The sequence below is a fragment of the Danio aesculapii genome, chromosome 9, assembly GCF_903798145.1.
Source record: "Danio aesculapii chromosome 9, fDanAes4.1, whole genome shotgun sequence".
Lineage (NCBI taxonomy): Eukaryota > Metazoa > Chordata > Actinopteri > Cypriniformes > Danionidae > Danio > Danio aesculapii.
Genome location: NC_079443.1, coordinates 39507678 through 39521267, shown reverse-complemented (window position 1 = coordinate 39521267; position 13590 = coordinate 39507678). Strand labels below are relative to the sequence as shown.

The 13590-nt window shown below is 36.7% G+C and overlaps 2 protein-coding genes across 3 annotated transcripts; both read right to left on the bottom strand.

Annotated features, from left to right (window-relative positions):
- Nucleotides 1–9: 9 nt before the first annotated feature.
- On the bottom strand, nt 10–6094 carry LOC130235211 (sterol 26-hydroxylase, mitochondrial-like). The gene is made up of 9 exons (XM_056465678.1): nt 5791–6094; nt 5315–5505; nt 4922–5121; nt 3982–4179; nt 3730–3893; nt 1269–1435; nt 769–850; nt 449–649; nt 10–352 (listed from the first exon to the last, which is right to left on the bottom strand). Exons 1-9 carry the CDS (start codon nt 6034–6036, stop codon nt 224–226), a joined length of 1578 nt encoding a protein of 525 aa, XP_056321653.1. The 5' UTR covers nt 6037–6094; the 3' UTR covers nt 10–223.
- A 715-nt stretch (nt 6095–6809) lies between these two features.
- On the bottom strand, nt 6810–12554 carry LOC130235209 (sterol 26-hydroxylase, mitochondrial-like). Of its 2 annotated transcripts, none has more exons than XM_056465673.1 (9): nt 12207–12554; nt 11875–12065; nt 11482–11681; nt 9615–9812; nt 9363–9526; nt 8569–8735; nt 7596–7677; nt 7282–7482; nt 6810–7185 (listed from the first exon to the last, which is right to left on the bottom strand). In XM_056465673.1, the coding sequence occupies exons 1-9, from the start codon at nt 12450–12452 to the stop codon at nt 7048–7050; spliced, it is 1587 nt and encodes a 528-aa protein (XP_056321648.1). In that variant the 5' UTR covers nt 12453–12554; the 3' UTR covers nt 6810–7047. The 2 variants fall into 2 exon arrangements, with proteins under 2 accessions (XP_056321648.1, XP_056321649.1); XM_056465674.1 differs by having other exon boundaries at nt 11875–12050.
- Nucleotides 12555–13590: the final 1036 nt, after the last annotated feature.

Here is a 13590-nt window from a genome sequence, read left to right as displayed (position 1 = left end):
GACTTTTACATCTATAAAATATATTTATATCTATCTATTATCACAATGAAATAAATATTATTGGGTGACAAAATATATTATTCATCCTCTTGTACAGGGTTTTTTTACAGCGCATATCACAAAGAACAGAAGAATCATATTTAGTTAAAGCCATTGACAAATTCACATGGGTCACTTCACCTTATAATTCCTTATGTACATATACAGCTTATGTCTAGTTGAGCTATGCTTCAGTCTTCTGTCTCTCCACAAAGTGCAGATTAACCTTCTTGTTGGGAACAAGCACTGAACGAAAGTTTGCCTTAACTTCACCTACAGTCGGGTCTGGTCGGATTTCAAACAACTGGATTAGCTGCAAATAAAAAACACAATCACAAACAGCACAATTAATAATGCAATGTCACTGTCTGGCAGAACAGTTTATAATTAATCTGTTGTTCTCTCTCACCCTAGCCAAAGCCAGATGCATTTCCAGTTCAGCAATGCGACGACCGACACAAGCTCTGACTCCAAAACCAAATGGGATTGACCCAAATGGGTTTGGTCTGGTTCTGCCGTCTCGCAGCCAGCGCTCAGGTTTGAACTTCTGTGGTTCTTGAAAGACTTTGTCATCATGGCTGATTGCATAGTGGCACAGATTGAATGCGGTCTTTAAGAAAAAGAAAAAAAAAAAAGAAGAAGAAGAAGAAGAATTGGATTTAGTGATGTTAATTTCAAAATAGACAACTCTCTTTTTTTAGTTCCTATCCTAACAAGAGGCCAATTCACCTTTTTAGGAAAAAAGTATTCACCAATGATGACATCACTTTCTGCAATAAGACGGGAATTTACAGGCACCACCGGATACAACCTGCACAGAAAATTACATATGCAGATCCATTATAAAGTAATAGTACAGTGCATGTGAGCATGTGTTTATGTGTGAAATAATTAATTCATGATTTTGACAAAAGTCTTGATAAAAATGTTAATTTATTTATTATTTATGTCTTCCTCAATTATTTGAATTGTAGTATATCACTATTTTCATTATAATGTTTTTAATATAGTAAAATTAAATATCTTTAGGAATGATAAAATATTTACACAGAGAAACAGTTCTTGTACAAACTAACTGGTTTTACTGTATTTTTGATCAAATAACTGCAGCCATGGTAAGCATAATAGACTTCTTTCAAATTTTATATTTTATAACATTTAACTATTTTATAATAGATAGATCCTAGACTGTAAAACAATACATCACATTCAACAACATAATCATCCACCTTAATGTTTCCTTGATGACGGCTTTGAGGAAAGGCATGCTGTTCACTTCTTCTGCTGTTGGGATTCTGTCATCCTTTAAGACTTTGGTTACCTCCTGATACAAAGTCTCCTGAGCTGCTGGGTCTTTAGAGAGGAGATAAAGAGCCCACAACATGGTGTTGGAGGTCTAGAACATCAATAAAGATCATTTTAAAATAATCTTGAAATTGTAGTTGTGATGACCTTTTCTTCCCTATTATTTATGACTAGCATTAGACTGAAATAGCTTCTCAACCAAGACAAAATATGTGCCAAGATTGCACGTTGTCTGATGTAATCAGGACTGGGTGGCGTATATTAGTGTATTTTAGTAGTAAGTATGTTGTGTAAATATAATCTATTATGAATATAAAAAATCTTTCACATTTGCTATCAGTGGTCCCTTCTGCATGCATGTTTGCTCTAAACCTAAAGGGTTAGTTCACTCAAAAACAACAATTGCGTTATTGATGAATCACCCTCATGCCATTCCAATCTCTGTTCATCTTCAGAACCCAAATTTTAGATGAAATCTGAGAGCCCTCTCATCCTCCATAGACAGCAATAAACTGTCAACTATCATAGGAAACAAAAACCGTCAAACTATTCCATGTGACTTCAGTGGCTCACGACGTCACCCATAGGTTTCTGAAGAACCCAAAAGAAACTACCAGTAGGCATGGCAAACTGTCGCCATTTCGCACGTCATCGCACCAACCGGGGGATACCAAACAAGGGCAAAGAGGCGGAGCGTGAGTGGAGCTACACACACCTGCTATCATTTTGCTTAGATGGGCTTTCCTATGCGAGAAACGCTTAATACTTCATTACCTGCTTTCACGTTTATGTTCTGACCACATGTGCTTGGTTGTACACTATATCAATAAATTGTTTAGTCTTTTAAAAACACTGCTGTAATACATTGAGCCACTAAACATTGTTCTTATGATGATTTTCTACAGGAGGAAAACGCAAATCACTTCTAAACACTTAAAATATAGTCTGTGTTGTAAATGCAAGGCTATTTACGAAATCCAGGCATAAAACTGTATGACAACATTTCAGATGACTGTTCTAGAGCCTACAGCTAATTAATCTGTCAGATTCTGGAGCAAATTACAGCTCTAAAGAAAAATGTAACTGATAAATGACCTTAAAACAAATACATTTATAGATATGGTATACAAGTATATAACTTTACTCACATGAGAAATGGAGGCCACGTGAATGGTTTGTGAGCACAATTAAGTGCACACAGCATGCTATAGTATCTGATAATTGTAAGAAATAATTCCAAAAGGCAGCTGACTGTGTAAAGTGCCACATAAAACAAAACAAAAATGTACAGTTGAAGTCAGAATTATTAGCCCCTGTTTGAATTTTTTTTTTATATTTCCCAAATGATGTTTAACACAGCAAGGAAATTTTCACAGTATGTCTGATAATATTTTATCTTCTGACAAAAGTCTTATTTCGGCCAGAATAAAAGCGTTTTTTAATTTTATAAAAACCATTTTAAGGTCAATATTATTAGCCCCTTTAAGCTATATTTTTTTCGATAGTCTGCAGAACAAACCATCATTATACAAAAACTTGCCTAATTTCTCTAACCTGCCTAGTTAACCTAATTAACCTAGTTAAGCCTTTAAATGTCACTTTAAGCTGTATAGAAGCGTCTTGAAAAATATCTAGTCAAATATTATTTACTGTCATCATGGCAAAATAAATCATTTATTAGTTATGAGTTATTAAAACTGTTATGTTTAGAAATGTGTTGAAAAAATCTGCTCTCTGTTAAACAGAAATAGGGAAAAAAAATAAACAGGAGGGCTAATAATTCTGACTTCAACTGTATATGCCAAGTTCAGCGGCTAATCAGCTGAAATAAGCTGAGGTGAAGTGATGGTGACCAGCGAGACCTAGCTGTCACTCAAGTGGCCACGTCCTTAATTATGCAAACTTAATAAAATCTAATACAAAGGAAACGGAGGAGTTCTAAAAAATTCACCGCCTCACAGTTGACATGAAAGGTTATATTAGCTATATGATCCAAAATCGTTCTTTGTACCAGGCTGTAAACACCTTTTCTCTGCTGTTGGGACAATCGTGCCTTGGCACGGTTCAAGACAATTGTGCCTAGGGTGAGTACACATGTCTCTGGACCATTGCTGTCTACGGAGGATGAGAGAGCTCTTTAAATTTGAGTTAGGATTTGAATTAAAATTGAGTTAAAGTTACTCAAGTTAATGAGACAATGAAAGGATTAATTAGGAGATGATTGAGCACTGATGATGAACACCTGCTGTTAATACATTGCAGCAGATCACTTAATGGCCACAGGTGTTGTTAATAACACAGCTTTCTGAATTCTACATATGACCAATACTTAAAACTCCTACAATTTTGGTTTAAATGTTCAAAGTTATAGCAGAAGTGTCTTACTGTGTCGACTCCAGCCAACAGCAGCTCAGATACACTTCCATAAACCTCTTTGCTGCTCATCTTGCCACTAGAAAGCAGGTATGTGAGATACTCTCCAGCAACCTCCTGATTCGCATCTACACGCTTCTGAATGGCCTCCATCTTCATGTCAATCATTTTTGTGCCTATGAATAATCCATTAGATCAAACAACATTATTAAACTACACAACAAATCTAGAGAAGTCAGTCTGAAGCTGATGTGTGAAGCTTACCAAACTTGAATATGCCATCCCAGCCATCAATGTACTTCTGCCAGAAGGGGAAGTAATTGCGGGTCCAGTTGGGCAGAAGGGCCACGTGCATGCTGTAGGTGAACATTTGAGCAATAGAATTAATAAACTCTTGTGTCTCAGCAGGAATCTCTTTCTCCAGACAGCCAATGCGTGTCTCAAACAGAATGGACGCAATCCCTGTGAAGAAAAGTATCCTAATTATTGTGGGCAAATTAAAACATGTTAAAAATGGTGATACATTGGTGTGCAAATTGACCACAATAATATAAAGATAAAATTGTTTTATTAAACATAAGGCTTATAAAATGACTCGGGGATCTTACAGCAGAAGGATGCCACTTGATTAACTTTCTCAATAAATAATATCAAACATTCTTGTAACTTAAATATATTACATTTTAACAAATACATTGTGTACATTAGGCAAATGTTAGATCTTTTACATTGCAGCAAAATACGAAGAAACAAAAAAAAAAACTGACCCTACAGTAAGTTGTTTTTTTTTCTTCTTTATTCTTTTATTCATATTTATATGCCATCACATGGATATTTTAAAATACAAAACTGTTATTTTATTTTGTAATACTATTTCAGAATGTTACTGTTTTATTATATTTTAAAAAAGGTCTTGGAGAGCATAAAAGACTTCTATCAAAAACAAATGGTACTGATCTTGCATACGTGGTACTAAAATTGTTTGAAATTTTAAATGTAACTAAACATAAGCTATTTCACAACATATTACTATATTTGCTAATGTTGCATTTGTCCAACAATTGTCACTTTTTTAAATATGACTCATTTTAATTACTTGCACTTTGCTTCATGTTGTAATATCAGGATGCTTCCCAATTTCTCTTTTGGGAATATGTACTTCTGCTTAAGAATTTAATTTCACACACAAATGAAGTGGAAATACCTTCAAGAGAGAATCGGTAAAGCTCATTGGTCAGATTAGAGACCAGATCCCCTGTAGGACTCATCTCCCGCAGATAGTAAATGTGTTTGATGAAGTCTGTGATCACTGCATTCACCACATCTCCATACTGAACTGAGTCCTTTGGATGCAGCATGCGTTTGTTCAGCACCGCTCGCAGTTTGTACCACTTCTCTCCTTCTCTGTTGAACAACACAGTCTCTTTTCAGATGAGCAACAAAACAGTGGAAATTGATAAGAGTTCATTAACTTATAGAACACGAAACTGCTACATTAGCCAAATGTACTTTGGCCTCATAAAATCTCCAGACTTGATTAGTTCTGCATATTTGGGCTGTAAAACGTGTGTTATTTATACAAATCCTTTGTTTTTACTCTGTGAAAGGGCCATAGCTAATGCCTCTTAAGTCCCGATGGTCTGTCCACAGAGTCATGTATCCTCTGCATGGATATTTCTCATCTTTTCGAAGGAGTTCTTCCAGTAGCTCCACACTGCTTATTGAAATGCCTTGGAGGTTTCCAGAATTGATTTTGCACAAGGGGCCATAAACCTGTTTTTGATATAACTGGAGAGATAAAAAGATGTAAAACATAACCAAGATGTCCGTGTGGTCTTGATACAAATTGCAATTATTACACATCTATTAGCCTTCAGATAATTACACATCTCCAACCGGATTCAGAGCAGGTAACAAACAAGTACAACTAGCTATTTAAAAGTGTTCAGTTTTACATGACAGTTGTTTCTTTTCGATTCAGTAAAACACCTGACAGTCTGAGCACATAAACAATAACAATAATGTCAAGAGTCCTGCAGCTACATGATAAACAAATACAGCTGCATTCTTTACCTGCAGCTCATGTACCCTATTTAGGTACCCTTTAAATAGCATTTGATACAAGATGGTAAAGATTTTGATCTCTGGAAGGTCAGCCTCAGTCTTCAGCTTTCTGTGGCCGTCCTGGACACTGACAGAAGCAGCCGCAGCATTTCCTGCTGCTCTCCTGAAGCCCGTGGACGCTGCCGTGGGTCTCAGAAAACCCAATCCGATCCTTTCTGCAGAGCTCAAAGCAAAACAAACAGCCATTATGGACATTGAAAGAAGAATGAGGTTAACGACACCGATCGGAACGGAAGGGAGAAGGAGGTGGGACGAAAAGACTCACTAGTTAACCCTTCACTAGCTGTTGTAATAAAAATTCAATAAAAATTTTTGTAATTCAAAATTGTTTTGAAAATGTGAATTGTTAGTACCATTAATAATAGAGGATGACATTTAAAATACTGTCTAGCACATGCCCTTATGTCGTTACAAACTGTCGGGCTTTTTCTGGCGCACAAAAGTTGAAAATAAAAAATGTTTTTGTGCTCAAGAAAATAAATAAAACACGTAGATGTGACTGCAGGATGTGCGCGTTTTCATTTGGGAGACGTTCAGGGCGTTTGCTCATTTGTAATACCGCATAGTATAGACGTCCCGAGACATTCAGTCGACGAGTAGCCTATTCGACGCATCATCACAGACTTTTAATAAATATGTCTGTGTGAGACTGATTTACAGCATAGATGTCGTTTTAATTTGCGTTATTGACTGAGAAAACAAAAGCAGTTTTTAAACTAATATATATGTTTGTATGTGTTTCAAAATATATTCATTTTAAAATGAAAAGAAATAAAAACTGTAAATTAGTGCTGTCCCTTAACAATAAATTTGTGTTCAAGCAAGTCTTCAAAAATATCATTTTGTTTTATAATGCATTTGCAAAGTACAGTTAATAGCAGATTGTCGAGAACGTAAATGAAATTATTGCAGTGAAATAAACAAATATCCACAAATCCTGCTTCTCCAATAATGAACAATAACAGATATTTTGAATTCATTATAAAGTTTAATTGACTTTTACATCTATAAAATATATTCATATCTATCTATTATCACAATGAAATAAATATTATTGGGTGACAAAATATATTATTCATCCTCTTGTACAGGTTTTTTACACAGCATATCACAAAGAACAGAAGAATCATATTCAGTTAAAGCCATTGACAAATTCACATGAGTCACTTCAGCTGATAATTCCTTATGTACATATACAGCTTATGTCTAGTTGAGGTTAGCTTCAGTCTTCTGTCTCTCCACAAAGTGCAGATTAACCTTCTTGTTGGGAACAAGCACTGAACGAAAGTTTGCCTTAACTTCACCTACAGTCGGGTCTGGTCGGATTTCAAACAACTGGATTAGCTGCAATTAAAAAACACAATCACAAACAGCACAATTAATAATGCAATGTCACTGTCTGCCAGAACAGTTTATAATTAATCTGTTGTTCTCTCTCACCCTAGCCAAAGCCAGATGCATTTCCAGTTCAGCAATGCGACGACCGACACAAGCTCTGACTCCAAAACCAAATGGGATTGACCCAAATGGGTTTGGTCTGGTTCTGCCGTCTCGCAGCCAGCGCTCAGGTTTAAACTTCTGTGGTTCTGGAAAGACTTTCTCATCACGGCTGATTACATAGTGGCACAGAGTGAATGTTGTCTTTTGCAAAAAAAAAAAAAAAAAGAAAAAAGAAGAATTGGATTTAGTGATGTTAATTTCAAAATAGACAAATGTTTTTTTTTACTTCCTATCCTAACAAGAGGCCAATTCACCTTTTTAGGAAAAAAGTATTCACCAATGATGACTTCATTTTCTGCAATAAGACGGGAATTTACAGGCACCACCGGATACAACCTGCACAAAAAATTACATATGCAAACACATTATACCATGTAATTTGACAGTACATGTACAAATAATTAACTTTTTAAAATTATTTTTACAGATGTCTCTTATGATCCCTAATGATATGTTTATTCAAGCTGAATAAAATATTTATTTTAAATATTCATCATTTATTCATTAATTTTTTTTCGGCTTATTAATCTGGGGTCGCCACAGCGGAATGAACCGCCAACTTATCCAGCATATGTTTTACACAGCGGATGCCCTTCCAGCTGCAACTCATCAGTGGGAAACATCCATACTGAAGGATTAAAATTACAATTCAATACTTCTTAGGAATTATATATACAGTTGATGTCAGAATTTTAGGGCTAAATGCCGGGGGTTGATAGCCCTTCAAACAGAGATTCCAGAGAGATCAGGACCACACTCGAAACCAACGGGTAAAAATTTTTCGCGATCTATAATCCCTAACAATAACTCCTGTATAGCAGTCCCACAACATTCCCCCCCTACACCACATGTTTTTGGACTGTGGGGGAAACCGGAGCACCCAAAGGAAACCCACATGAACACGGGGAGAACATGCAAATTCCACACAGAAATGCCAACTGACTCAGCCGGGGCTTGAACCAGCGACCTTCTTGCTGTGAGGCAATTGTGCTACCCACTGTGCTGCCATTATGTTTTCAATACAATAAAAAATATCTTCAGCATAGACAAAATATTTACACAGAGAAACAGTTCTTGTACAAACTAACTGGTTTTACTGTATTTTTGATCAAATAACTGCAGCCATGGTAAGCATAATACCCTTCTTTCAAAATATTTTAGAAAATCTGACCATTTTATTAAAGGTATTCCATCAATTTTAAAGCAATATATCACATTCAACAACACCTTAATGTTTCCTTGATGACGGCTTTGAGGAAAGGCATGCTGTTCACTTCTTCTGCAGTTGGGATTCTGTCATCCTTTAAGACTTTGATTACCTCCTGATACAAAGTCTCCTGAGCTGCTGGGTCTTTAGAGAGGAGATAAAGAGCCCACAACATGGAGTTGGAGGTCTAGAACATCAATAAAGATCATTTTAAAATCAAAAATCATCTTGAAATGGTAGTTGTGATGACCTTTTCATCCCTATTATGACTAGCATCAGACTGAAATAGCTTCTCAAGCAAGACAAAATGTGCACCAAGATTGAATTTTGTCAAGTGTACATTCAAGGCTGAAATTATTCATAGTCCTGGGGAATATATATAGGACTGAGTGACATATGTGTGTGTGTTTTTTGTAACTGATGTGGTGTGAAAATATAATCTATTATAAATATACCCATTATTAGTTAGTTTTGTTTACCTGTTTGTCTGCTAATTTTTCTCCTTTAAAGCTCCCTTATGTCCGCTGTCCTGTGCCAGTTCATACGTCATTCTCCTAGTATCCAGTCCTGTCCTGTTGTGTTGTGTTTATCCCTGCTCTTCCCTGCCAGCCCAGCCAATTTTGTTTTTGTTAATGGTTTCCCCCTTTGGGGTTGTTTTTGCTGCATTTTATATAATTTTTTATTTAATAATCTCATCTTTTAGTCCTGCGTTTGAATCCTCATCCTTCCCTAACCCAAACCTTGACAATTACCAATATTTAAAACTCTTACACATTTTTTTTACATAGTCAAATCTATAGCTGAAGTGTCTTACTGAGTCGACTCCAGCCAACAGCAGCTCAGATACACTTCCATAAACCTCTTTGCTGCTCATCTTGCCATTAGAAAGCAGGTATGTAAGATACTCCCCAGCAACCTCTTGATTCACATCTACACGCTTCTGAATGGCCTCCATCTTCATGTCAATCATTTTTGTGCCTATGAATAGTCCATTAGATCAAACAACATTATTAAACTACACAACAAATCTGGTGAAGTCAGTCTGAAGCTGATGTGTGAAGCTTACCAAACTTGAATATGCCATCCCAGCCATCAATGTACTTCTGCCAGAATGGGAAGTAATTGCGTGTCCAGTTGGGCAGAAGGGCCGCATGTATGCTGTAGGTGAACATTTGAGCAATAGAATTAATAAACTCTTGTGTCTCAGCAGGAATCTCTTTTTCCAGACAGCCAATGCGTGTCTCAAACAGAATGGACGCAATCCCTGTGAAGAAAAGTATCCTAATTATTGTGGGCAAATTAAAACATGTTAAAAATGGGGATAAATTGATATGCAACAGACCAATATTATTATGGTAATTTGCATACCAATTTTATAATATAAAGACAAAAATTTGTTTCATTTAATGGAGGGCTTATAACATGACTCATAACATTATACAACCCCAAATCAGCACAAGTTGGGACAGTAAGGAAACCGCAAATAAAAAAAAAGTAGTGATTTTCCAAATTTACTTTGACTTGTTTTTCATTGCAGATAATATAAACACAAAATATTACATGTTTTGTCTGGTCAACTTCACTATGTCAATATGGATCCTTTCCTGTCATTCAGATCTGCAACACATTTAAAAAAATATTGGGACAGGAGCAGTTTAGGGCTAATAATCAGGTAAACTGGTTAAAAAATTATGTGATTTGAAACAGGTGATTGTAATTATGATTTGGTACAAAAGCAGCATCTAAGAAAGGTCTAGTCCTTTAGGAGCAAAGATCGGCCAAGGGTCGCCAGTTTGCCAACAAATATGTATAAAAACAATGTTCCTCAAAGAAAGATAGGAATATACTTGGATATTTCAGTGCATAACATCTTTAAAATATTCAAGGAAATTTCCGTTCGTAAAGGACAAGGGTGCAAGCCAAAGCTGAACTACAGTGATCTCTGATCCTTCAGGTGGCACTGCATCTAGAATCGTCATTCATCTATAAGCGATATCAGCACATGGGCTCAGGACTACTTTAGCAAACCTTTGTCAAGTACCACATTACGTAGTTACATCCATAAATGCCATTAAAACTGTATTGTGCCAAAAGGAAGCTCTATGTTAACAGTGTCCAGAAGTGCTGACAACTTCTCTGGGCTCGGAGACATCTATGATGGACCATCACACAGTGGAAACCTGTACTGTGGTCAGATGAATCAGTATTTCAGGTATTTTTTGAGAGAAATGGATGCCATGTGCTCCGCACCAAAGAAGAAAAGGATCATCGAGATTGTTACCAGCAACAAGTCTAAAAGCCAGGGTCTGTCATCGTATGGGGTTGTGTCAGTGCCCTTGGCAAAGGTAACTTGCACTTCTGTGATGGCACCATTAATGCTGAAAAGTACATGGAGATTTTAGAGCACAATATGCTGCTTTCTTTCCCAGGGACACCCATGCATTTTTCAACAACACAATGCAAGACCACATTCTGCACACATTATAGTCCTGGCTGCAGAGAAAGAGGATGCAGGTACTTGACTGGGCTGCCTGCAGTCCCGACCTGTCTCTGAAAGAGAATGTGTGGCGTATTTTTAAGTGCGAAATGCAACAACGAAGACCCCTACTGTTGCCCGCCTTAAGGTTTATTTGAAAGAAGAATGGGACAAAATTATATGCTAAATATCTGTTAAATGTTGTGAAAAGAAATGGCAAAATTACAAATTGGTAAATGCTTTACTGCTGTGGCAAATGCTTTACTTTTAGTAAAAAGTAAAGTGGCAAATGCTTTACTTTTTAAAAAATGTTTTCCAAGAACCAAAATTGGATATTGAATGTGTTAATTTTGAAAAAAAAAAATCATATCATAAAATAAAACATTACAGGTTGCTCGCTAATTACCCTTTTGGAATATGTACTTCTACTTAAGGGAATTAGTTTAATGAAGTGTACCTTCAAGAGAGAATCGGTAAAGCTCGTTGGTCACATTAGAGACCAGATCCCCTGTAGGACTCATCTCCCGCAGATAGTAAATGCGTTTGATGAAGTCTGTGATCACTGAATTCACCACATCTGCATACTGAACTGAGTCCTTTGGATGCAGCATGCGTTTGTTCAGCACCGCTCGCAGTTTGTACCATTTCTCTTCTTCTCTGTTGAACAACACAGTCTCTTTTCAGATGAGCAACAAAACAGCGGAAATTGATAAGAGTTCATAACTTTATAGAACACGAAACTGCCTCATTAGCCAAATGTACTTTGGCCTCATAAAATCTCCAGACTTGATTAGTTCTGCATGTTTGGACTGTAAAACATGTGTTATTTATACAAATCCTTTGTTTTTACTCTGTGAAAGGGCCATAGCTAATGCCTCTTAAGTCCCGATGCTCTGTCCACAGAGTCATGTATCCTCTGCATGGATATTTCTCATCTTTTCGAAGGAGTTCTTCCAGTAGCTCCACACTGCTTATTGAAATGCCTTGGAGGTTTCCAGCATTAATTTTCCACAAGGGGCCATAAACCTGTTTTTGATATAACTGGAGAGATTAAATGACAGTTGTTTCTTTTCAATTCAGTTAAACACCTGACAGTCTGAGGACATAAACAATAACAATAATGTCAAGAGTCCTGCAGATACAATCACATGATAAACAAATACTGCTGCGTTATTTCTTTACCTGCAGCTCATGTACCCTATTTAGGTACCCTTTGAAGAGCATTGGATACAACATGGTAAAGATTTTGATCTCTGGAAGGTCAGCCTCAGTCTTCAGCTTTCTGTGGCCATCCTGGACACTGACAGAAGCAGCCGCAGCATTTCCTGCTGCTCTCCTGAAGCCTGTGGACGCTGCCGTGGGTCTTAGAAAACCCAATCCAAACCTTTCTGCAGAGCTCAAAGCAAAACAGACAGCCATTATGGACATAGAAAGAAGAATGAGGTTAACGACACCAGAATGGGAGGGAGGGAAAGGTTGGACAAAAAGGCTCACTAGTTAACCCTTTCACTATCTGTTGAAATAACATAGTGTGAGGAGTTTGAAAAGGTGCATGGTATTATTATTGATAATAAAGTTATGTCAAATATTTGACATTTAAAATAATTGTCCATATTCAACTTTATTCTTTTCTGGAGCACAAAGTTGAACTTAAAATAAAAAAAAAAGTGTAATTTTTGTGCTCCAAAAACGGACAAATAGCACACGTAGCAGAGATGTCTGCTGGATGTGTGCATTTTCATTTGAGACTAGGAGATGTCCTGTTTAGGGCATATGCTCATCTTTAATACATCGTATAGATGTCCTTGTCAAACGTTGAAACAACATCTGTCCGACACATCATAACAGATGTTTAATATTATAATATTATATCAGTGAGACATCTGATTTTTAGCCTAGATGTTGTTTTTAATTTGTCTTTTTAGACGTTCCCTCATGCCATTTATGTATTTTTGTTTGTGTTATGACAAGCTTAGAAAACAGGCTAAAACTAGCATAACGTTTTTAAACTAACATAAAGGCTTCTTATGTTTGTATGTTTCAAAATCTAACATACGAAATTCAAACACAAAAAAAAAAAGGAGGGTCGCACGGTGGTTAGCACTGTCGCCTCACAGCAAGAAGGTCTCTGGATCGAGTCCCGGCTGGGTTAGTTGGCATTTCTATGTGGAATTTGCATGTTCTCCCCATGTTTGCATGGGTTTCCTCCGAGTGCTCCGGTTTCCCCTAAAGTCCAAAGACATGTGCTGTAGGTGAATTGGGTAAACTAAATTGTCCGCAGTGTACGTGTGTGAATGAGAGTGTATGGGTGTTTCCCAGTGATAGGTTGCAGCTGGAAGGGCATCCACTGTGTAAAATATATGCTGGATAAGTTGGCGGTTCATTCCGCTGTGGTGACCTGTAATGAATAACCCGAAGGAAAATGAATGAAAAGAAACAGAATAAAAAAAGTCAATTGTTTTGCGCAGTCATATTCAGGCTACAGAATAAACTACAGTCATAGATCCATTGAGTGTTTCTAAAAAATAGTGCTAAAAATGCAGTGCTAAATTAGAAATATTAACAA

What these genes read in the sequence shown, in the direction of transcription:
- LOC130235211 (XM_056465678.1), bottom strand. Translation starts at nt 6,036, where the DNA reads ATGTCCATAATGGCTGTTTGTTTTGCTTTGAGCTCTGCAGAAAGGATC. An exon ending in AATACTTTTTTCCTAAAAAG is followed by an intron (nt 650 to 768) that starts GTGAATTGGCCT and finishes TTTTTCTTAAAG; the next exon opens with ACCGCATTCAATCTGTGCCA. An exon ending in TGCATCTGGCTTTGGCTAGG is followed by an intron (nt 353 to 448) that starts GTGAGAGAGAAC and finishes TTTTATTTGCAG; the next exon opens with CTAATCCAGTTGTTTGAAAT.
- LOC130235209 (XM_056465673.1), bottom strand. Translation starts at nt 12,452, where the DNA reads ATGTCCATAATGGCTGTCTGTTTTGCTTTGAGCTCTGCAGAAAGGTTT. An exon ending in AGCTATGGCCCTTTCACAGA is followed by an intron (nt 11,682 to 11,874) that starts GTAAAAACAAAG and finishes GTTGTTCAACAG; the next exon opens with AGAAGAAGAGAAATGGTACA. An exon ending in TTACCGATTCTCTCTTGAAG is followed by an intron (nt 9,813 to 11,481) that starts GTACACTTCATT and finishes TTTTCTTCACAG; the next exon opens with GGATTGCGTCCATTCTGTTT.